The 20456-nt window shown below is 43.5% G+C and overlaps 1 protein-coding gene across 11 annotated transcripts in view; it reads left to right on the top strand.

Annotated features, from left to right (window-relative positions):
* ANK1 (ankyrin 1) overlaps window positions 1-13781 on the top strand; it is a 404481-nt gene extending 390700 nt beyond the window's left edge. For all 11 annotated transcript variants that reach the window (XM_077469916.1, XM_077469910.1, XM_077469909.1 and 8 more), the window contains one exon: window positions 12328-13781. Coding sequence is in view for 1 of the 11 variants with exons in the window: in XM_077469913.1 (XP_077326039.1) it covers window positions 12328-12354 (27 nt within the window). In the remaining 10 variants the exon portion in view is untranslated. The remainder of the gene's footprint in view (window positions 1-12327) is intronic.
* Window positions 13782-20456: the final 6675 nt, after the last annotated feature.

Genomic DNA, 20456 nt, shown 5'->3' with positions numbered 1-20456 from the left:
TATGTACAATCAGATTTTCCGACAACTTTGTCCGACCGTGTGTATGCAACAGTTTCGGACAAAATCCGTCGGACAAAATCCAACAGATATGGTTGTCAGAATGTCCGACCGTGTGTACAAGGGCTAAAAGTTATGACCTGCACAGGAGGCGAAGGGAAGACTTCCAATGGTGACACCTGTTCTTATGACAACCGTCAACCGAGAAATTTGTCTCTAGAATAGGAAGTGAAGGAAAATCTTGCCAATGGGTCACAGACAACAAAACAAAACTGGCTGGGGTTCTAATCATTTCTTATAGGTACAAGTGAGAATAATAACTTTGCTCTGGTAAAACTGAGCTCTTGCTGTAATTTCTGCTTAATGTTTCCATGGATGGCTGCTCCAGTGTACATTACTTCTGAATACATGCATTCATTCTGCATTGATATGGATGAGGTTCTGTGTGGTAAAGGGGCTGCCACTGCTGAGCTCCTGAAAATAATACTAGCTGCCTGGCTGTCACTGACCTGGAACATGCAAGTCTAAAGCCTCGTACACACGGTACAATTGTTGGCCAACCGAGCGTCTGATTTTTGTCAAAAGGGCGTGTGCCAGGATCTTGTCTTGCATATTAACGGTACACAATTGTCCTGCCACAAACACGAACGTAGTGACGTACTACGAAGAATTTCAACTCTTGAGTGCCACGCTTTGGCCCCCTTCTGTCCGAAAGTTGGACAACAATTGTTAAAAGGAGTGTACTAATGGTCAGATTTTAGGACAACATTCTGTCAACAAGATAACCCCCTGCAAACAATCATATCGTGGGTACGAGGCTGTACACACGATACGATTGTTGGCAGGGGATTGTCTGTTGACAGACTGTTGTCCTAAAATCTTACCGTTAGTACACTCCTTTTGACAATTGTTGTCCAATTTTCAGCCAACAAATGTTGGATGACAGGCTAGTAAATTTTCGTCAGACAACGGGCTGTTGTCTGATTTTCATATGGTCAGTACACAAATCCGTCACACAAAAGTCAAAAGTACAAACATGTATGCTCGTAATCAATGCTCACCAAACACAAAATTAGCAGATGGGGCCCAAAGGGTGGCGTTTAAGAGCTGAAATTCCTGGTAGTAAGTCACTATGTTCATGTTTGTTGCACGACAATTGTGTACCGTTAGTATGCATGGCAAGATCCAGGCACACTCCCTTTTGACAAAAATCAGACACTCAGTTGACCAACAATCGTACGTGTGTACGAGGCTTAAAAATGATGTCTGAACTCCTGATTAGCGTATTTGTTTTAGCATGACAGCCAGTAATCAGCTTTTTCTGAAGTCAGCAATGGCAGCCTCCATATTCGCTCAGTGCAGGTTTTATATTGAACACGTCTTTGCTCCTGTACACCGTGGAGAGATATTTGTGTTATTTTTGGGTCTGTGGACGGGCAGCCTCCTTACTGTCATTTTGTCTGATGATTTATCCTCTGATAATCTGTCTTTGGTCTCTTCTCTCTATACCACCCAATGAGAACGCTAGACCTGAGCAGCCCCCCCCGGTCCCACTGGCACACTGCTTCCATGTGAGTGACACGGACAGGACAAGCAGCCCTTTTCCAGGCAGAGATAAATATAGATGTACGATGTCACACCTGTGGATGTACAGAGCGATGGGGACATTTCAAAGTCTTGTCGTATATCCCATCACAACTCAATGTAACATCTGAACTCAGACATGCCTTGTATAGATATACCCAGCCATGCACCATGACATATGTGTATACACCGATCAGCCATAACACTATGACTACGGACAGGTAAAGTGAATAACATTGACTATCTTGCTACAATGGCACCTGAAAGTAGGCATGATATATCAGGCAGCAAGTGAACATGTCCCTGAGCTGAGCCCTGTAGTTCCACGGCGCTGTGACCTCTCCATCATGGCGGTTCCGTTCGGACGCTCGGCGCTCAGGAAGTGACGTTTTCCCCTTGCCCTCTGCATTTGCCAGCATCCAAGATGGCGCAGGACGGCGCGGCCTGCCAGTGGGCATGCGCGGCGGTGACGTCACTCCTCCGGCGACGGCGGGCTATTTAAAAAATGTCATTTTCGTTTTGAAGTGCTGCTTGTGCTTTCCACATCATCTACCATCCTGATCTCTGCACACAGCCTGCTGCCTTGCAAGACAAGTCCTCCTGATCTCTGGTAAGCCTTTTTTCCATCATCTTTATGTACTTTGCCATTCTTTTCTGTGTCTGCACCTTCTGCCCATACTCTGCATTGGCTCTTACACTGAAAACCTCTGGTCACAGGTGTACTCTATTCTTCCCTATGGAGACCGCTGCCTTAGTAGACCATCCTAGAACCACAAGGTAAGGGGACGTATGGATTGGTAAGTAGTGAAGAGGAGAAAAAGAGAGCACTGCCACTAATACCTTTCATTTTGGTAGCTCTGGCAGGTCATCGGGGTCATCCCATTCTAAAAGAAAGGAACGTTCCCCCTCAAGACACTCTCACTCTCGGCGAAGTCGGTCAAGGTCTTCCCGTCATCGCAGAGAAGCGTCATCCTCACACCGAGAGGAGCACCATACCCGTCCTGCGGTTAATACCTGCTGGGTCTGTGGAGCGCAAGCATTACCTAGTAAGCTTGTCTGCCAAATCTGTCTGGAGGAAGCAACTCGGGACAAGGAAGCTGACGCTAGAGAAGCCTCCAATATTATAAGAGACTCAGTTAAAGAAACAATCCTACAGGTGACAGCTTATGATCCAATCAGGTCATCTAACTCAGCCTCAACCTCTCACACCCCTCAGGATCCAGATGACTCCCCAGAGGATGAGGATCCCCTGGCCCCTACAGTTTTCGACTTTGCATTAATAAACCCATTTGCGAAATCGGTTAAGGAGGCGATCGGTTGGGAGGAAGAGAGAGACGTCCCGCCTAAGTTACGGAAATACTTCCCTAACCTAAAAAAAGACCCTGAGGTCTTCCCCTTTATTGAAGAGCTAGAGGAGCTCATAAAAGATGAATGGCAAAAACCAGAAAAGAAGTCCGGCTTAAACAACAGATTAGCGAAGCTCTATCCCCTAAAAGAGCCAGCAGTGAACCCTCTTATCTCCGCTCCCGTGGTAGACTGCTCACTGATGCGCTTAGCGCGCCATGTAACCCTACCAATAGAAGACGCCGTAACCTTAAGGATGTGATGGATCGCAAAATCGATCTCGTCCTTAAGAAAGCCTACTCAGCAGCGGGGGGGGGGCCTGTAGGCCAGAAATTGCTCTAGCAGCGGTCGGTAGAGCCATCACCTCCTGGACGTCTGGCATTGAAAAATTAATTGTGGAAGCAGACCAAGACAAAATTATTTCAGCACTGCAGGAACTCAGCCTTGCGGGTGATTTCGTAGCGGAGGCGGCGGTGGACGTTATACGGTCCTCAGCAAGAGCAATGCTAGCCTCAGTAACTTCCAGAAGAGCTCTCTGGCTAAAACCTTGGGTTGCTGATGCAACTTCCAAATCCAGCTGGTGTAAGATCCCTTATGATGGCACTAACCTTTTTGGTTCAAAACTAGATTCCGCAATATCAAAGGTCACGGGGGGAAAATCGGGTCTAATACCGTCAGAAGATCCAAGCAACAAAAATCTTTTTGATGCCACGCATGCCCAGCCCGCAATAGTAGGTGCGAGGCTGAGGCTATTTGCCCAAGTATGGATAGACAAAATAAAGGAACCCTGGGCGATATCCACCGTTCAGCAAGGTCACAGGTGGAAGTTCGAGCGAAAACTGCCAAAAAACCACTACAGACCTACCAAACTACCCTTTTCGCGCCTGAAACGAAAGCTTTTGGTCAGATACATTATGGAGTTGCTCCAGAAGCAAGCAATCGTAGAAGTTCCACAGGAGCAGAGAGGAGAGGGGTTTTACTCTCCCCTTTTCTCGGTGTCAAAGAAAACAGGAGACCTGAGGCCCGTGTTGGATTTAAAAAAGTTAAACCAAATGATTCTAGTCGAATCATTCAGGATGGAGAGTCTCCAATCAATATTACTAACAATAGGGGAGAAAGATCGGATGCTCTCGGTCGATTTGTCCGACGCTTATCTACACATTCCAGTGCATCAAACCTTTCAAAAGTACCTACGCTTTGCGATAGGCAGGCAACACTTTCAATTCAAAAGCCTCCCATTTGGGATATCAACGGCACCCAGGACCTTCACAAAGGTGTTACTTCCGGTTATAGCACTATTGAGAGAAAGGGGTCTAAGAGTCCTACACTATCTCGACGATATTCTTCTTCTAGCAGACAATCGAGAAACACTTCTACGACATCGTTCAATTCTGATTTCCACGCTCCAGCAATTCGGGTGGATAGTGAATTGGAGGAAGAGCAGCCTGGTCCCAGTACAGAAGATGGTCTTCCTAGGAGCCGAATTGGACACCAGATCCAACACAGTAGGGCTTCCCCAGGAGAAACTTCATCCTCTTATCCGCAAAGTGAGAAAGCTACTATCAGTAGACCACCTGTCTGCAAGAAAATGCTTAAGCGTTCTGGGCTCAATGTCATCAACCTTTCTAATGGTTCAGTGGTCTCAACTCGAGGGTATTCCAGAATTCGTTCCTAAAACAATGGAACGGGGTGTCAATGTCACAACAAATAACAATCACCAGGACAGTCAAGGAGTCAGTACGATGGTGGACTCAAACCAGCAATTTAACACGCCGTCGTCCCATCGTTCATCCACTCCCAGAAATAGTAACGTCGGATGCCAGTTACCTTGGCTGGGGAGCGTATCATCTAGATCGGGGAGCACAGGGCCGCTGGCCCTTCTGTCCACAAGGGATAGTCTCAAACGTTCTGGAACTCAGGGCTGCATGGCAAGCACTTCTAGCTTTCAGTCCCCTCTTCTCAGGGAAGAGTGTCCTCCTGCGTATGGACAACACAGTGGCTGTGAATTATGTCCACAGGCAAGGGGGCACCAGAAGCAAAGTCCTAATGCAGGAGGTACGACCTATAATCGAGTGGGCTCAAGTCTACCTGACGGATCTGAAGGCAGTATACGTACCCGCGATTCACAACCAACTCGCGGACGACCTAAGTCGAATATTTATTTCAAACAACGAGTGCTCTCTCAGTCACAAAGCCTCTTCTGACACGCAAATGGGGTGTTCCCGATATGGATCTGGCAGCAACTCCAGCGAATCGCAAATGTACTCGCTTCTTAGCAAGGACCGCCTATCCAGCAGCAACAGGGATCAACTGTCTCCACCATCCTTGGGAATTTTGCCTAGGTTACATATTCCCTCCGGTGCCCTTGATAGCCAGGTTTCTGGCCAGACTGAGGACTTCGTCTTCCACGGTAATAGCAGTGTTGCCCTTCTGGCCCAGAAGACCATGGTTTCCGACCATCCTGCAATTGAACACAGAAGAGCCTCTCCCACTTCCGCTGTTCCCAGACTTGCTCTCACAAGGGAAATTTCTACACCCGTCACCAGAGCGATTACACCTGACGGCTTGGAAACTGAAAGGGAAAGGTTGCTAGATCAGGGTTGTTCATTAAGAGTAATATCCACCTTACAACAAGCAAGGAAGAAATCGACAAACAACATATATAATAAGATTTGGAAAAAAAATTCCGCAATAGCCCAACTACAGTCCTGGAACCCCCTTTCTCCATCAGTCTCTCAGGTGTTAGAATTTCTACAACCAGGTCTAGAGAAAGGTTTAAGGTCAAGCACCTTAAAAGTTCAGGTCTCTGCCATATCCGCAATGACAGGAATCAAGTGGGCTTTAAACCCCCTCATCATTCAGTTTCAGAAAGCATGCCTAAAAATAAAGCCTCCTAGAAAACCAATTTTTCCGACCTGGGACCTGTCGATCGTCCTGGAAGCTTTAACAAAATAACCTTTCTCGACGGGAGGATCAATATCCCTATGGGACTTGACACTAAAACTATCATTTCTAGTTGCAATCACATCGGCCAAAAGGGTCTCCGAGCTGCAAGCTCTATTAATCAAAGAACCACACCTAGTTTTTTCCCAGACAGGATCGTACTCAGACCTTCGGAACAGTTTGTGCCAAAGGTAGCATCCAGCTTCCACTTTAATCCGGAGATCAATCTTCCTGTTTTTTCTCAACACAGACGGAAATCCACACCCTCTGGACGTGAAGTTTGCAATATCTGCCTACCTGGAGGCTACCGCTCCATTCAGGAAGTCAGAAAACCTCCTGGTCATTCCGCATGGCACCAAAAAAGGTCAAGCGGCTTCTTCAAGGACAATATCCTCATGGTTGATTAAAGTCATCAAGAAAGCATATCTAGTTCAACACCTTCCAATACCGGAAAACCTGAAAGCGCATTCAACGGCAGAGTATCACCAGAGACTATTTGCAAGGCAGCAACTTGGTCATCAAAAACCACATTCATGTCACACTATAGAATAGACCCGGCTCAATTAACTACGGTTGAGTTCGGGAGATCAATTATTCAATCAAACTCATCCATATCTTGTACTTGAGTAAATAAAAAACTTCTGAAAGGCACCCTCCCATGTAGCGAGTTATTTCCCAGTGTGTGTGCTGCCATGATGCGTCAGGAAAACTGAAAATTGTATACTCACCTTTCCGTAATTTTCCTTTCCTGACGCATCCCATGGCAGCACACAGATCCCACCCCTCTAAGGTGATAGTTACTGAGAATGAAACGGTGGACTCCTCTTCAAATCTTATAGCTAACCAGTCCTATCAGGTTGTGGAGGCGGAGTCACAACCCAGTGTGTGTGCTGCCAAGGGATGCGTCAGGAAAGGAAAATTACGGAAAGGTGAGTATACAATTTTCCGTTTTTCTTCCCATTAAGTGGATGGCCGAGTCGATGTGCACCACTTACCTGGGAAAGAAACGACACCAGGATGAACTATGAGAAGAAGGTAAGCTGGTGGAGGCAGTGTGATGCTTTATCCAGTGGAGTCCATGCATGGATAAGTCAGGGCTGTTTTGGTGGCAAAAGGGGAACCTATTCAATATTGAGTGAGCGGTCATAATGTTATGGCACATCGGTGCATATACCTCTACAACACCAAGTATTCTCATCACTGCTATAATACAGGTCATTGTAAAAGTGCCTATATGTACTACAAACTGTGCAATCTTTGTGCAATCTCATTTATATTTATTAACAAATTATGTAGTTGGAGGGGCTTCCTAAACAAACCATTCAACTTCTATCCAATCAGGTTAGCTTTTGCACTATGTAGTTGTTGGTTAATATAAAACTGTCCATTCACTTTACAATCTGATGGAAAATCTGCTTAAGCCCTTGTACACACGGTCAGACATTCCCACAACCAAATCCATCGGATTTTGTCAGACGGATTTTGTCCGAAACGGTTGCATACACACAGTCGGACAAAGTTGTCAGAAAATCCGATCGTACTTAACGTGATACCGTTATTTCGTTAGGACGGGACTACGTTTAGGCTAGTAGCCAATAGCTTTGGTTTAGGAATTTGATCTGAGCATACGTGACACTTTGTCTGATCGGAATTCTCTACACATGATCGGACAAAGTCCGATCGGATCATGTTGTCGGAAAATTTTATATAACGAAGTTGGAAAACTTGGTCCGTCGGATACTCCGACGGAAACAGTCCGATGGAGCCCACACACAGTCGGATTATCTGACAACATGGTCCGATCGGACACCTTCCATCGGAATGTCCGACCGTGTGTACAAGGGCTTAGACGGCTTTCACGCCGAGCCGTGGGGGGCGTCTGTGGTAAAGCTGCTCTTTACCGTTGTTTTAGCTGCGTTATTTGGCCACTAGCAGGAAGGTTTTAACCCCCCGCTAGCGACCGAAAAGGGGTTAAATCCGCCCACAAAATGCCGCCTGAGTGGTATCACATCGCTGCCCCATTGATTCCAATGAGGAGGAGCGGTGGAGAAGCGTGAGTTCATCGCTCCTTCACCGCTCCAAAGAAGCTGCTGGCAGGACTTTTTGTGACATCCTGCCAGTGCACCGCTCCAGTATGAAAGCCCTCGGGCTTTCACACTGAAGTGAATGGAGCTGCTTTTTTCAGGCGCTATACAGGCACTATTTTTAGTGCTGTAGTGCCTGAAAAACGCGGGCAGTGTGAAAGGGGTCTTAGAGATACCATGTAACATAATGGTCTGACTAAACATCCCATTGTGTTTCTATCTAATTGTCATGTTCCTATTGTTCAATTACAAAGCTTTAGACAAGGATGAAGATCTTTATCTGGCAGGTGACTGTATTTTTCAGTTTTCTTTGGGCTCAACTGAAAATAACTGTCACTCTTATGAAAATAAGTAACTCTATCCTGGTGTATCTGAGTGTGTATACAGTATGTATGTAACTGAGTATGTATATGTATGTACAGTATCTCACTAAAGTGAGTACACCTCTCACATTTTGGTAAATATTGTATTATATCTTTTCATGTGACAACACTGAAGAAATGACACTTTGCTACAATGTAAAGTAGTGAGTGTACAGCTTGTATAACAGTGTAAATTTGCTGTCCCCTCAAAATAATTCAACACACATACATTAATGTGTAAAATGTTGGCAACAAAAGTGAGTACACCCTTAAGTGAAAATGTCTAAACTGGGCCCAATGTGTCAATACTTTGCGTGGCCGCCATTATTTTTCAGCACTGCCTTAACCCTCTTGGCATGGAGTTCACTAGAGCTTCACAGGTTGCCACTGGAGTCCTCTTCCACTCCTCCATGAGGACATTGCAGAGCTGGTGGATGTTAGAGACCTTACGCTCCTCCACCTTCCATTTGAGGATGCCTCACAAATGCTCAATAGGGTTTAGGTCTGGAGACATGCTTGGCCAGTCCATCACCTTTACCCTCAGCTTCTTTAGCAAGGCAGTGGTCATCTTGGAGGTGTGTTTGGGGGTCGTTATCATGTTGGAATACTGCCCTACGGTCCAGTCCCTGAAGGGAGGGGATCGTGCTCTGCTTCAGTATGTCAGAGTACATGTTGGCATTCATGGTTCCCTCAATGAACTGTAGCTCCCCTGTGCCAGCAGCATTCATGCAGCCCCAGACCATGACACTCCCACCACCATGCTTGACTGTAGGCAAGACACACTTGTCTTTGTATTACTCACCTGGTTTCCGCCACACACGCTTGACACAATCTGAACAAAATAAGTTTATCTTGGTCTCATCAGACCACAGGACATGGTTCCAGTAATCCATGTCCTTAACCAAACTGTCTGCTGACTTTCTTGTGTATCATCTTTAGAAGAGGCTTCATTCTGGGATGACAGCCATGCAGACCAATTTGATGCAGTGTGCGGCGTATGGTCTAAGCACTGGCAGGTTGACCCCCACCCCTTCAACCTCTGCAGCAATGCTAGCAGCACTCATATACCTATTTTCCAAAGACAACCTCTGGATATGACGCTGAGCACGTTCACACAACTTCTTTTGTCGACCATGGCGAGTCCTGTTCAGTGGAACCTGTCCTGTTAAACTGCTGTATGGTCTTGGCTACAATGCTGCAGCTCAGTTTTAGGGTCTTGGCAATCTTCTTCTATAGCCTAGGCCATCTTTATGTAGAGCAAAAATTATTTTCAGATCCTCAGAGAGTTATTTGCTATGAGGTACCATGTTGAACTTCCAGTGACCAGTATGAGAGAGTGAGAGCAATAACACCACATTTAACACATTTGCTCTCCATTCACACCTGATACCCTGTAACACTAACGAGTCACATGACAACGGGGAGGGAAAATGGCTAATTGGGCCCAATTTGGACATTTTCACTAGGGGTGTACTTACTTTTGTTGCCAGCGGTTTAGACATTAATGTCTGTGTGTTGAGTTATTTTGAGGGGACAGCAAATTTACACCGTTATACAAGCTGTACACTCACTACTTACATTGTAGCAAAGTGTCATTTCTTCAGTGTTGTCACATGAAAAAATATAATAAAATATTTACAAAAATGTGAGGGATGTACTCACTTTTGTGAGATACTGTATGTATCTGAGTGTGTATATGTATGTATGTATGTATATACACCCGAGCAAAGGGCCATTGGCACAGCCACTGGTCCTAGTTTGAAAGCCGTGTAGGAGCGTGGTCCTGAATGCACACTCGCATAGTTGTCAAATGGTGCACGGTGATATTCCCGTTTATCCGTTACACCCAGGCCCTCCAAAATAACCAACCACATTAAATACAGAATACTCAACTCCTAGACCAGTGATGGCGAACCTTGGCACCCCAGATGTTTTGGAACTACGTTTCCCATGATGCTCATACACTCTGAAGTGTAGTTGAGCATCATGGGAAATGTAGTTCCAAAACATCTGGGGTGCCGAGGTTCGCCATCACTGTCCTAGACTGATTTAACCAAACTTTTATACAGACATACAGGTTTGTTCAATGAGAAAAGTTTAGAAGCAGTGGTTTTTGCTACTCGTAAAATGCACTGTTTATTTAATAGGCTCATTTAATTTACTCCCATACCCCCTGTACCCTACAAGCCATACACTGTGAAGCAACACCCACTTTTTTTTTATCACACTCACAATCTTGTGGCAGTTCCCATAAGCCCCCCAGTTGTATTGCCAGCACAGCACCCCCAAACAAATGTGCCTGTTGCCATCCCTGCTGGGGTGTCATGAAGGGGACAGCCTGTAGTGTAATATAAAAGAGACACTTGGAAATTTGAGCAGAGTGGGGTTAATTGGTAACAAACTGGAATTATACTGGCAGCAGCCAGCCAAGGACACAATTGTAAAAAGAGAACACAAGAGACAGGACATGATTAATTAGCAGCAGCTTAAAAGGACTGGGTTGGCATTTTTGCATCTATGCTCATGCCAGTATGATAATAAGAAAGTGCCACCTTGAGCCCCAGCACAGCAGCCCAATTATCAGTGCAAGGCCTGCTATGTAAATCACATCATGCCTGAAAAAATCTGGATTTCCTTTTCTTCTCTGCAAACCTATTTTTTCACTAATTGTTAATAACTGGTGTGAACATGACTATTAGCATGTATTTTGTATTAACAGATATTAGCTGTTATGTGATATATTAGAAAATAAAGGATAACTCCATGTTTTGAATCTGTTGCAAGTGGAGTGGGCATATTCTGATTCCTTGCCAGGTTGTTAAAGGTTTGGTTTGGAGCATTTGGGCCTAGCTAGATAATACATGTACTCCTAAACCTGCCTATACAGGTTACAATCTAATTGTACAACCTCTATGCAATCTACTTTAGATTTACCAATAACAATCCATTCACTTTGTATCCAGCCAGGTATGTCACTCTATATAGATTTTGGTAAATCTGAAGTAGATTATACAATTAGATTGTTGGTTGTTGTCAATTTAAGTAGAATCCAGCAGATCATTCTTATTAGCAGCTACTGGTAGGGGATGAGTGAATTTTGCCCCACTCCAACTCAATGGGGAGGATTTGCTTAGGGCAATTAGGCTGTTCACTTTGCACAGAAAGTTGCACTTTTTATGGGAATTTTCCCCAAAGTTGAATGGATTTGGTAAACTTTCACTTTGCAAAGAATACACAATCATGTGTAAGGAAAATAAAAAAAAACAGCATTCTTGCTTGCAGATGATTGGATGATGGAAGTCACCAGAGCTTCGCCTCGTTCACTGGGGAAACTTTGCTTGCAAAATGCAACTTCCTTTGTAAAACGAACAGTCTTTTTGTCTTTAGTAAATCAACCCCAATGTCCTTTAAAGCATAAGGTGACTGCACATCTGCAAAAAATGAAATGTCAGTGAGTTTTAGTGTAGGCCAGGAGCAGGGGCGGACTGACCATTCGGGCACTCGGGCACTGCCTGAGGGCCCCATGCCCAGGGGCCCCATATTCTCCTATTACCCGGGGGCCCTATGAGTTGTCAGTCTGCCCCTGGCCAGGAGGTTTGTCACTTTGGAGACAATTGAATGGCTAATGAAATAGTGTTCCTGTATATACAGAACTGTAATAGGGGATTATGGGAAGGGCTACAGATGATTCACTGATAATGCTTCACTGGCCCAATCATTCTATTGGATTTATTTGGAAAGCCATAAGAATCCAAAAAGACAACCCCCCAATGCCGGACCAGCGCAGGGTGACATTACCATAATCTATGATGTGATAAGGTCTTTGCTTTTTCAACCCTCGGCATTGGGTAAATAAGGTGTCCTGAGTTGTGCTGTCACTTTATGAAGTTCTTGGAGTATTTGATCTAATAAACTTGAGCCCTCTGCTCTGTCCTGATTCTCAATGCTGTGAGAGGATGCTAAACTTCCGAAATGCTAACAAAACCCTCTTTAACTCTTTCCCTACTCTTCAGAATTACACCTCCAGTACCAGCTACTGAAGCCGACCCGAATGATGTCTACTGCAGCCCACGGACTAGGAACCAGTACAAAATGGAATTTTTTTCTCACTCATCTATAAGCAGACACCTCCCTCCCCAAAAGCATCACAAGCAAGAGGGGTCCCTCCCCCTCCAAACTCTGAAGAAGACGCTCGCCCCCTGTATGCTCACGGCATGAAGAATTGCACCCTGCATGTTACAAAGTAATATGCATGTGATGACATTGGGGAAGAGGACAGTGCTGCCCCCCTGCCTCCTTCCCCGGTTCCCCTGGACTCATTCCCTTCTCAGTCCCCCACCAGGGGGGGGTGGCCATTTACAGGATAAGACTGGGGGAAAAAAAAAAGTGGGTGACACTTAACCTTTTTCCTTCTTCACCTATCCCAGCTGCAAAGTGCTTTGTGTCTCAGATACTACATGTATATCAGTACTGAGTATGTCTATACACTCTGCAGCGGCATTAAGGGAACACCCCGCCGGTTCCTCTCACTCTATTGGCTGTCCATCGACACACAGCAATAGGAGTAACCCTCAGCCCGAGGACAGACCGTCCCGAAGGCCGCAGGGCACAGCACAATGTCGACCGGGCAGACCAGGCATGGGTTCTGCATGTTGCAGTTAATTTGCGCTCAATTTCCTTCAAAGCGAAAGGGCTACACGTTAGAGATACTCCGTATCGTTATGCAGGGATGCGTCTTCAATTGAAGAGGGCTACAAAAAAGTGTATGTAGATACTCAGTACCACTATACAATGCGGCATGTTTTTTTGTTTTTTTTCCAAGGTGGCTAGGCATCAGTAGAGGCACTCGGCACCATTATACAGTGCAGCATGCTTATTCTCAAGCTACTGGTAGTGCATAAAGATAGTCTGCATTATTGTACAGTGCAGTACGTTTATAACAGGGGGTATGAAAGTGTATAGATAAAACTAGAATCATTATTACGCAGAGCAGCATGTTTATTATCAGGGGCTGGGAGTGTATAGAGATACTCATTATCATTATACAGTGCAGCATGGTCATCGACAGTCCACCAAGATGCTCAGCACATCTGCACAGTGCAGCATGTTCATTATCAGGGGCTGAAAGTGCATAGAGATGCTTCCCGGTGTCTTTATACAGCGCAGAATGTTCATTATTAGGGGTAGGGGGGGTATGGGGATGAAATTGCCCCCCTGACTCAGGAATGTGGTTCCAGCTTTAGGGGGGGAGGGGAGAATTCTATCTATTAAAAGGATTTAGCCTACCCCCTCCCCACACAGTTATCCCAAGTCCAGACCCTCCAGCCCTTCTCCGGAGAGAGACAGAGCACTCACCTTTCACAACCTCTCCAGCGCTCTTTTTAGATGCAATTTCTGATATGCATAAGAAGCTGATTGTACAATAACTGCTCATATGGGAATAAATACTATGCAATATAAGCTGAAACTGTCTTGTTTAATCTGTGCCAAGCAGCTGCAATATTCAGAATCACCACACGGGGGCGATGCAGAATTAGAGATTTAATGCTTTACAGATACACTACACTTCATGGAGAGTTGAAATAACACATTGTGGGGGACTTTATGTTCTGTTAGGCTGCATTTGCATAGGCTTAGTTTTAGCCATGCTGCCACTCCCAGTAGCAAGAATATACTGTTAGGCTTAAAGCAAACCAAGAGCAATTATTTACTTTGCCAAATTGTAAATGTGTTTGTTGCACCTTATTCAAAAAATATTATGTTGGGACTATATCTGCACAAACAAAAAACATGTCAATACATAAAAAAAAATTAACACTTTTTTTTGCATAAAAGTTAAAAGACAAAAGTATACAATCAATGCAGTTTGAAATTAAAGTGATTCTAAAGTCTCGTTTTTTTTTCTTCTAAAATAACAAACATGTTATACTTACCTGCTCTGTTGCAGTGGATTTGCACAGAGCAGCCCAGATCCTCCTTTTTTTCAGGTCCCACTTCTGCGATCCTGCCCCTCCCCCTCCTGTTGAGTACCCCCACAGCAAGAAGCTTGCTATCGGGGCACCCAAGTCGAGTCACAACTCTGTATGTCCATTCAGACACGGTGCCCCGTTTCGCCCCTGCCCCCTCTCTCTCCTGATTGGCTAAGTGACTTTGACAGCAGCGCGAGCCAATGGCGCAGCTGTTGTGTCTCAGCCAATCAAGAGGAGAGTCCCGGATGGGCCAGGAACTTGTGGATATCGCTGAATAGACACGCCATCAGAAAATCGTACGAAAAATACCACTTTCTAAGTGATCATACGATAATATGATCATTAGTGTACAGTTTTCAAGAGACAATCACAACAGTTCATCTGAAATTATCCAAAGAGAAAAATTTTCTCGTGGAATACAAGATCAAACTATTTTTGTTTAATCAGTACTCTTTTTGTCAGAAAATACAATACAATACATTACTTCCAAACTGTCATACGAGAATTTTCATAAATTGAGTAACCTCTTCATTTTCAATATGAAGACTAGCATGCAAAAAAAAAAATTGGACGATCATTCGTCCAATATACACATCGTGTGCATGACCCATAACTTCACGTTTAATGTCCCTTTAAAGTTTGTTTCAGCCAAGCTGGCCCAAAAGCACTATTTACTGCACTAACAGGTGCACTTGCTCATTTACATAGAGTATAGTATACAACTCTGAGTTGGGATGAGCATTGCTCAGCCATTCACAGGAAGCTTTGTATTCTATGTTGAACACAAAGCTTCCTCTGATTGGCTAAGGTGGAGTTTGTGATCACCTGCCCACCTAACCACCTCAGCCAATCAGCAGAAACGTTGTACATTACCATCTGGACTGTATTATTTTATGCTGTTGACAGAAGCACGCCAGAAAATGTAACAATCCGCCTTGTTTTGGCACAATGTGTGGATGAGTTACCCTGTTCATTTTCATTCTATCTAAAGAAGCATGAATCTGGGTGGGACTCCAACCCTTGACTGATCAGCTTTGCAAGTGGTATCTCATTTGCTGCAAGGAGAGTTCTTGACCCTTGCAGTGGTCACAGGTTGTATGAACTAAGGATGCACCGATACCATTTTTTTTACAGCAAGTATGAGTATTGATACTTTTAGTACTCGCCGATACTAATTATCGATACCTGCCGGCAACTTTTGTTTACGCTTCAGCTGTCAGCATTGGCACAAAGCATTAAAAAATAATTAAATTTTTTTTTAAATGTTGTGCTTTTTTAAATGTGAAACATGTAAATATATGTTAAAGGTGTAAATATTAACAAACAAAAACAAAACAATATTAAAAAGTATTTATTAATCGTAGTTTAGTTTATAAAATAGAAACAAAAAAGAAAATAAATCAGCAAAAAATAATAATTAAATGGAGAAGGAGAATAAGGTGTGAATTATGGCAGATTAAAGTAAATTAAGGATTAATAAGGGGTTAAACAGAGGAACATTTATTTATTTTTATTTATTTTTTTTGATTTTTTATTGAGTTTTACATTTAAATATACAAACCAGAGCCTATTGGGTATACCCAGGCTCTGTTAATAACCTTAACAGTAGTGCCACTATTAGCACTAGGACAAAACTACATGCTCCAATAACAGGTGAAGTTGCTGGTATATTATAGGTATCAGCTACTCAGGGATAGCATCAAGCAGAAGTAACAAGATGGAAGTCAGGAACATTTCTTTTTAACAAAAAAAAAAAAAACAACAAATTTTGTTTACTTGACAGGTTGCTTAAAAACTGACTTCATCTGCAAATCGATCTTCATCCCTTTGATCTGTGGATGAATAAACAGAAAGATACAAAATGAAACAATGTTTGTTTTTATCTTTCTGTTTTAATGGCTGAGTAATGTTGTTGATAATCATTGTCAGGCTGCTTTTATTTATTTTTTTTGACAGCTCCAATTGCCCAGACTTTGTTTACACTTCAGCTTTCAACAGGGGAACCCCACTGACAGCTGAATGAACAGTTGTAAAGGACATGGCGGCCCAGCTCCTTAACAACTGGTAATTGACAGCTTTTTTTTTTCGTTTACATTTTACTTGTCAGTGGGGGAATCCCGCTGACAGCTTAAACTGAAAGAACTGAGTCTGAGAGTTTCAGTTTCAGGTATCAGAGCATTTGCTCAATGACCGATACTTGTGCAAATGCTTAGTATCAGCATCAGCGCAACCCTAATATGAAAAGTTTGCCCATTCATTAAATTAGGTTGATTTCAGAAGTCCTAGAGGTAGGAATAACCTGTATATTACTATGTGTACTGTAATTAGAAGTAGTATAGAGTATATAATATATTGAAAAACTTTCAGGGTAGTATGGAGTAGGTAATGTACAGAATGGGGCAACCTGAAGAACGTGACATCCAGCACAGTGTCCAGAGTAGTGTAGCTCAGTAGACCACAGCACAGTGTACAAAATGAAATGGTCTGGAGTATGTCACTTATAGCCTTGGTTTTCAACCTCTGTACTCAAGTACCCTCACCAGGCCATGTTTTGGGAATTTCTCTTACATAGAATAGCTGTGCAAAATACCAAGCCATTGACTCTGATTTAAAGCACCTGTGCAAGATAAAGGAAAACCAAGGCCTGTTGGGGGTACTAGAGGACAGGGTTGAGAACCACTGACTTATAGCACATTACATGGGGTAAGGTTGCCCAGAGTATGATACATAACAGTACAGTGTACAAAGTGAGGTGACAAATAGTATGTCATGTGGAGCCCAGTATACCGAATATCATGGTTGGCAGAATATACCATACAGAAGAGCCAGAATGGGCACAGTTATCGCCAAAAATCAATCTGAACTCTGTCATGTGTAGTTATGAGTGGAACTACCACTTTCACTTCCAGGGTTCCTTTTATCTATAACTATGGGACAAGCAAAATAAATGGCTCCGATGCTTATACTTTCCATAAGATGGTTCCAAATGTCATCAGGCAAAAGCATCAAGATCCACCAGGCTGAGGATATGATCACCGAATAAGATTAGAGTATGGAAAAGAGGATTAGGAACGACCTAAGCACACAAGGACAAGACCAACATTTGAGGGGCTAGCAGATCCATGTTTTCACTGACAGAGTATAAAAGGAAAGATTGCAGAGGAAGAACCCATTGTGGATCAGGAGCTTTGTCCTCCGGAAGAACAGGTATGATTGTGATTATTGTTTCTCCAAAGAATTTGTGTGACGTTTAATGTGATTGATTTACAGTACAAGATTGTCACATATGGCCAGATAATTGTGGATCACTATGATTAAGCAGGTAAGTGGAAGTGAGCAGGTGACTTGGGATCCCCTGAGGTGCAGAGTCTAAGCACCAGACAGTTTTCCCCAGAGCTCCTTATGGTGGATATGGGTTTGCTGCACGCTGGTGCCAGGTTTTGACCCCCGGGTTCAGCCTGCCCAAGGTGAAGAAACCATGTTGACAGAAGCCATGTAGGCAGATAGATACTGAAGCAAAGCAGGAGTACTGGCAAAGCCGAGGTGGGCAACAGTAAGAAGATCCAGGCAACAGACTAAAGATCTGTGCAGGCAGCAGACAAACAAATCCAGAGAAAGAGAGCCAAGGATGGTATATGATAAGTTAGTCTAACAAAGAAACAGATAGAAGGGACAGTGCATTGAAAAACCCCTTATTCAAACCCCTTGAAGTTTTCCACATATTGTCATGTTACAACCAAAAACATAAATGTATTTTATTGGGATTTTATGTGATAGACCAACACAAAGTGGCACATAATTGTGAAGGGGAAACCAAATAAATCGTTTTCAATTTAGCAATGTGCTTTAGGGTGGGGGGGGGGGGGGGGGCGCAGAACCCCCCTGCACCAAAGCACCCCCCATATTGAGGGCATGTGGCCTGGTATGGTTCCCTCCTTTTCCTGACCAGCCAGGTTGCATGCTCAGATAAGGGTCTGGTATGGATTTTGGGAGGGGCATCACGTCATTTTTTTAAAGTTCCCCTTAAAATCCATACCAGACCCCAAGAACCTGGTATGGACTGGGGGAGGGGACCCTATGTCGTGCTTAACGACCAGCTATTTCTTCACACAGAATTCGAATTGGTCGATCGTTTTTCAACCAATCCGAATTCTAATTGTTCTAAAAAGTTGGAATTCATTAGAAAATGAATAAATGAAACACATTTTAACAAAAACAAAATGAAATGTAACGAAACTATTGAGTTCCGAAACTAAACTAAACAAATTACATAACAAAACAAAATTAGTAACATAACAAACCTATCCAAAACAAAACAAATGTTCCCGTTCTGCACATGTCTACCAACATTGAACTTTTTGGCCTTAAAGCAAAACGCTATGTGTGGTGGAAAACTAACACTGCAAATCACAATGAACACACCCATCCCCACCGTGAAACATGGTGGTTGCAGCATCATGTTGTGGGGATGCTTTTCTTCAGCAGGGACAGGGAAGCTGGTCAGAGTTGATGGAAAGACAGATGGAACCAAATACAAGCATTTTTAGAAGAAAACCTGGTAGAGTCTGCAAAAGATTTGAGACTGGGGTGGAGGTTCACCTTCCAGCAGGACAATGACCCTAAACATAGAGCCAGAGCTACAGTGGAATGGTTTATATCAAAGCATATTCATGTGTTAGAATGGCCCAGTTAACCACTTGCTTACTGGGCACTTAAACACCCTTCCTGCCCAGACCAATTTTCAGCTTTTGGTGCTCTCACACTTTGAATGACAATTACTCAGTCATACAACACTGTACCCAAATTAATTTTGTGTCCTTTTTTTCCCACAAATAGAGCTTTCTTTTGGTGGTATTTGATCACCTCTGGGGTTTTTATTTTTTGCACTATAAATGAAAAAAGACCGAAAATTTTGAAAAAAAACGCATATTTCTTTGTTTCTGTGATAACATTTTGCAAATTATTATTTTTTTTTCATAAATTTTGTCCACAATTTATACTGCTACATATCTTTGGTAAAAATAACCCAAATTAGTGGATATTATTTGGTCTTTGTGAAAGTTAGAGAGTCTACAAGCTGTGGTGCGAATCATAAAAAATTGATCACACCTGATGTACTGGTGGCCTATCTCATTTCTTGGGACCAGAACAAGAAAGGAAAGTACAAATACCCCCCAAATGACCCCTTTTTTGAAAGTAGACATTCCAAGGTATTTACTAAGATGCATGGTGAGGTTTTTGATGTTGTCATCTTTTTCCCACAATTCTTTGCAAAATGAATATTTTTTTTTTTTCTCACAAAATTTTCAATGTAATAGGTTATTTCTCTCACATGGCATGTGTATACCACAAATGACACCCCAAAATACGTTCTGCTACTCCTTCTGAGTATTACGATACCAAATGTGTGAGACTTTTACACAGCCTGGCCACATACAGAGGCCCAATATTGAAATAGCACCATCAGGCGTTCTAGGAGCATAAATTACACATTTCATTTCTCAACCACCTATTACAGTTTTGAAGGCCCTGGAGCACCAGGACAATGGAAATGCCCACAAAGTGACCCCATTTTGGAAAGCTAACACCCCAACGTATAATCTATGAGGCATATTGAGTCGTTTGAATGGTTCATTTTTTTTCCAGAAGTTTTGGGAAAATGTGGAAAAAAAATGAAAATGCATTTTTTTTATGCAAAGTTGTCCATTTATAAGATATTTCCCACACATGGCATGTACATAGCAAAAATGACACCCCAAAATACGTTCTACTACTCCTTCTGAGTATAACGATACCAAATGTGTGAGACTTTTACACAGCCTGGCCACATACAGAGGCCCAATATTGAAATAGCACCATCAGGCGTTCTAGGAGCATAAATTACACATCTTATTTCTCAACCACCTATTAAATTTTTGAAGGCCCTGGAGCACCAGGACAATGGAAATGCCCACAAAGTGACCCCACGTGGCACTGACAACACGTGGCACTGACGACATGTGGCACTGACAAATGGCACTGGAGGCAGATGGCACTGGAGGCAGATGGCACTGGAGGCAGATGGGGCTGACAGATGGGGCTGACAGATGGGGCTGGCAGATGTCGCTGGCAGATGTCGCTGACAGATGGCACTGGGGCTGGCACTGGCAGATGGCACTGGCAGGTGGCACTGG

The sequence above is a fragment of the Lithobates pipiens genome, unplaced genomic scaffold (assembly GCF_037356315.1).
Source record: "Lithobates pipiens isolate NorthernLeopardFrog02 unplaced genomic scaffold, aLitPip1_a1.2 Scaffold_8, whole genome shotgun sequence".
Lineage (NCBI taxonomy): Eukaryota > Metazoa > Chordata > Amphibia > Anura > Ranidae > Lithobates > Lithobates pipiens.
Note: the sequence above shows the minus strand (reverse complement) of the source record. Positions and strands in the feature narration are given on the sequence as shown.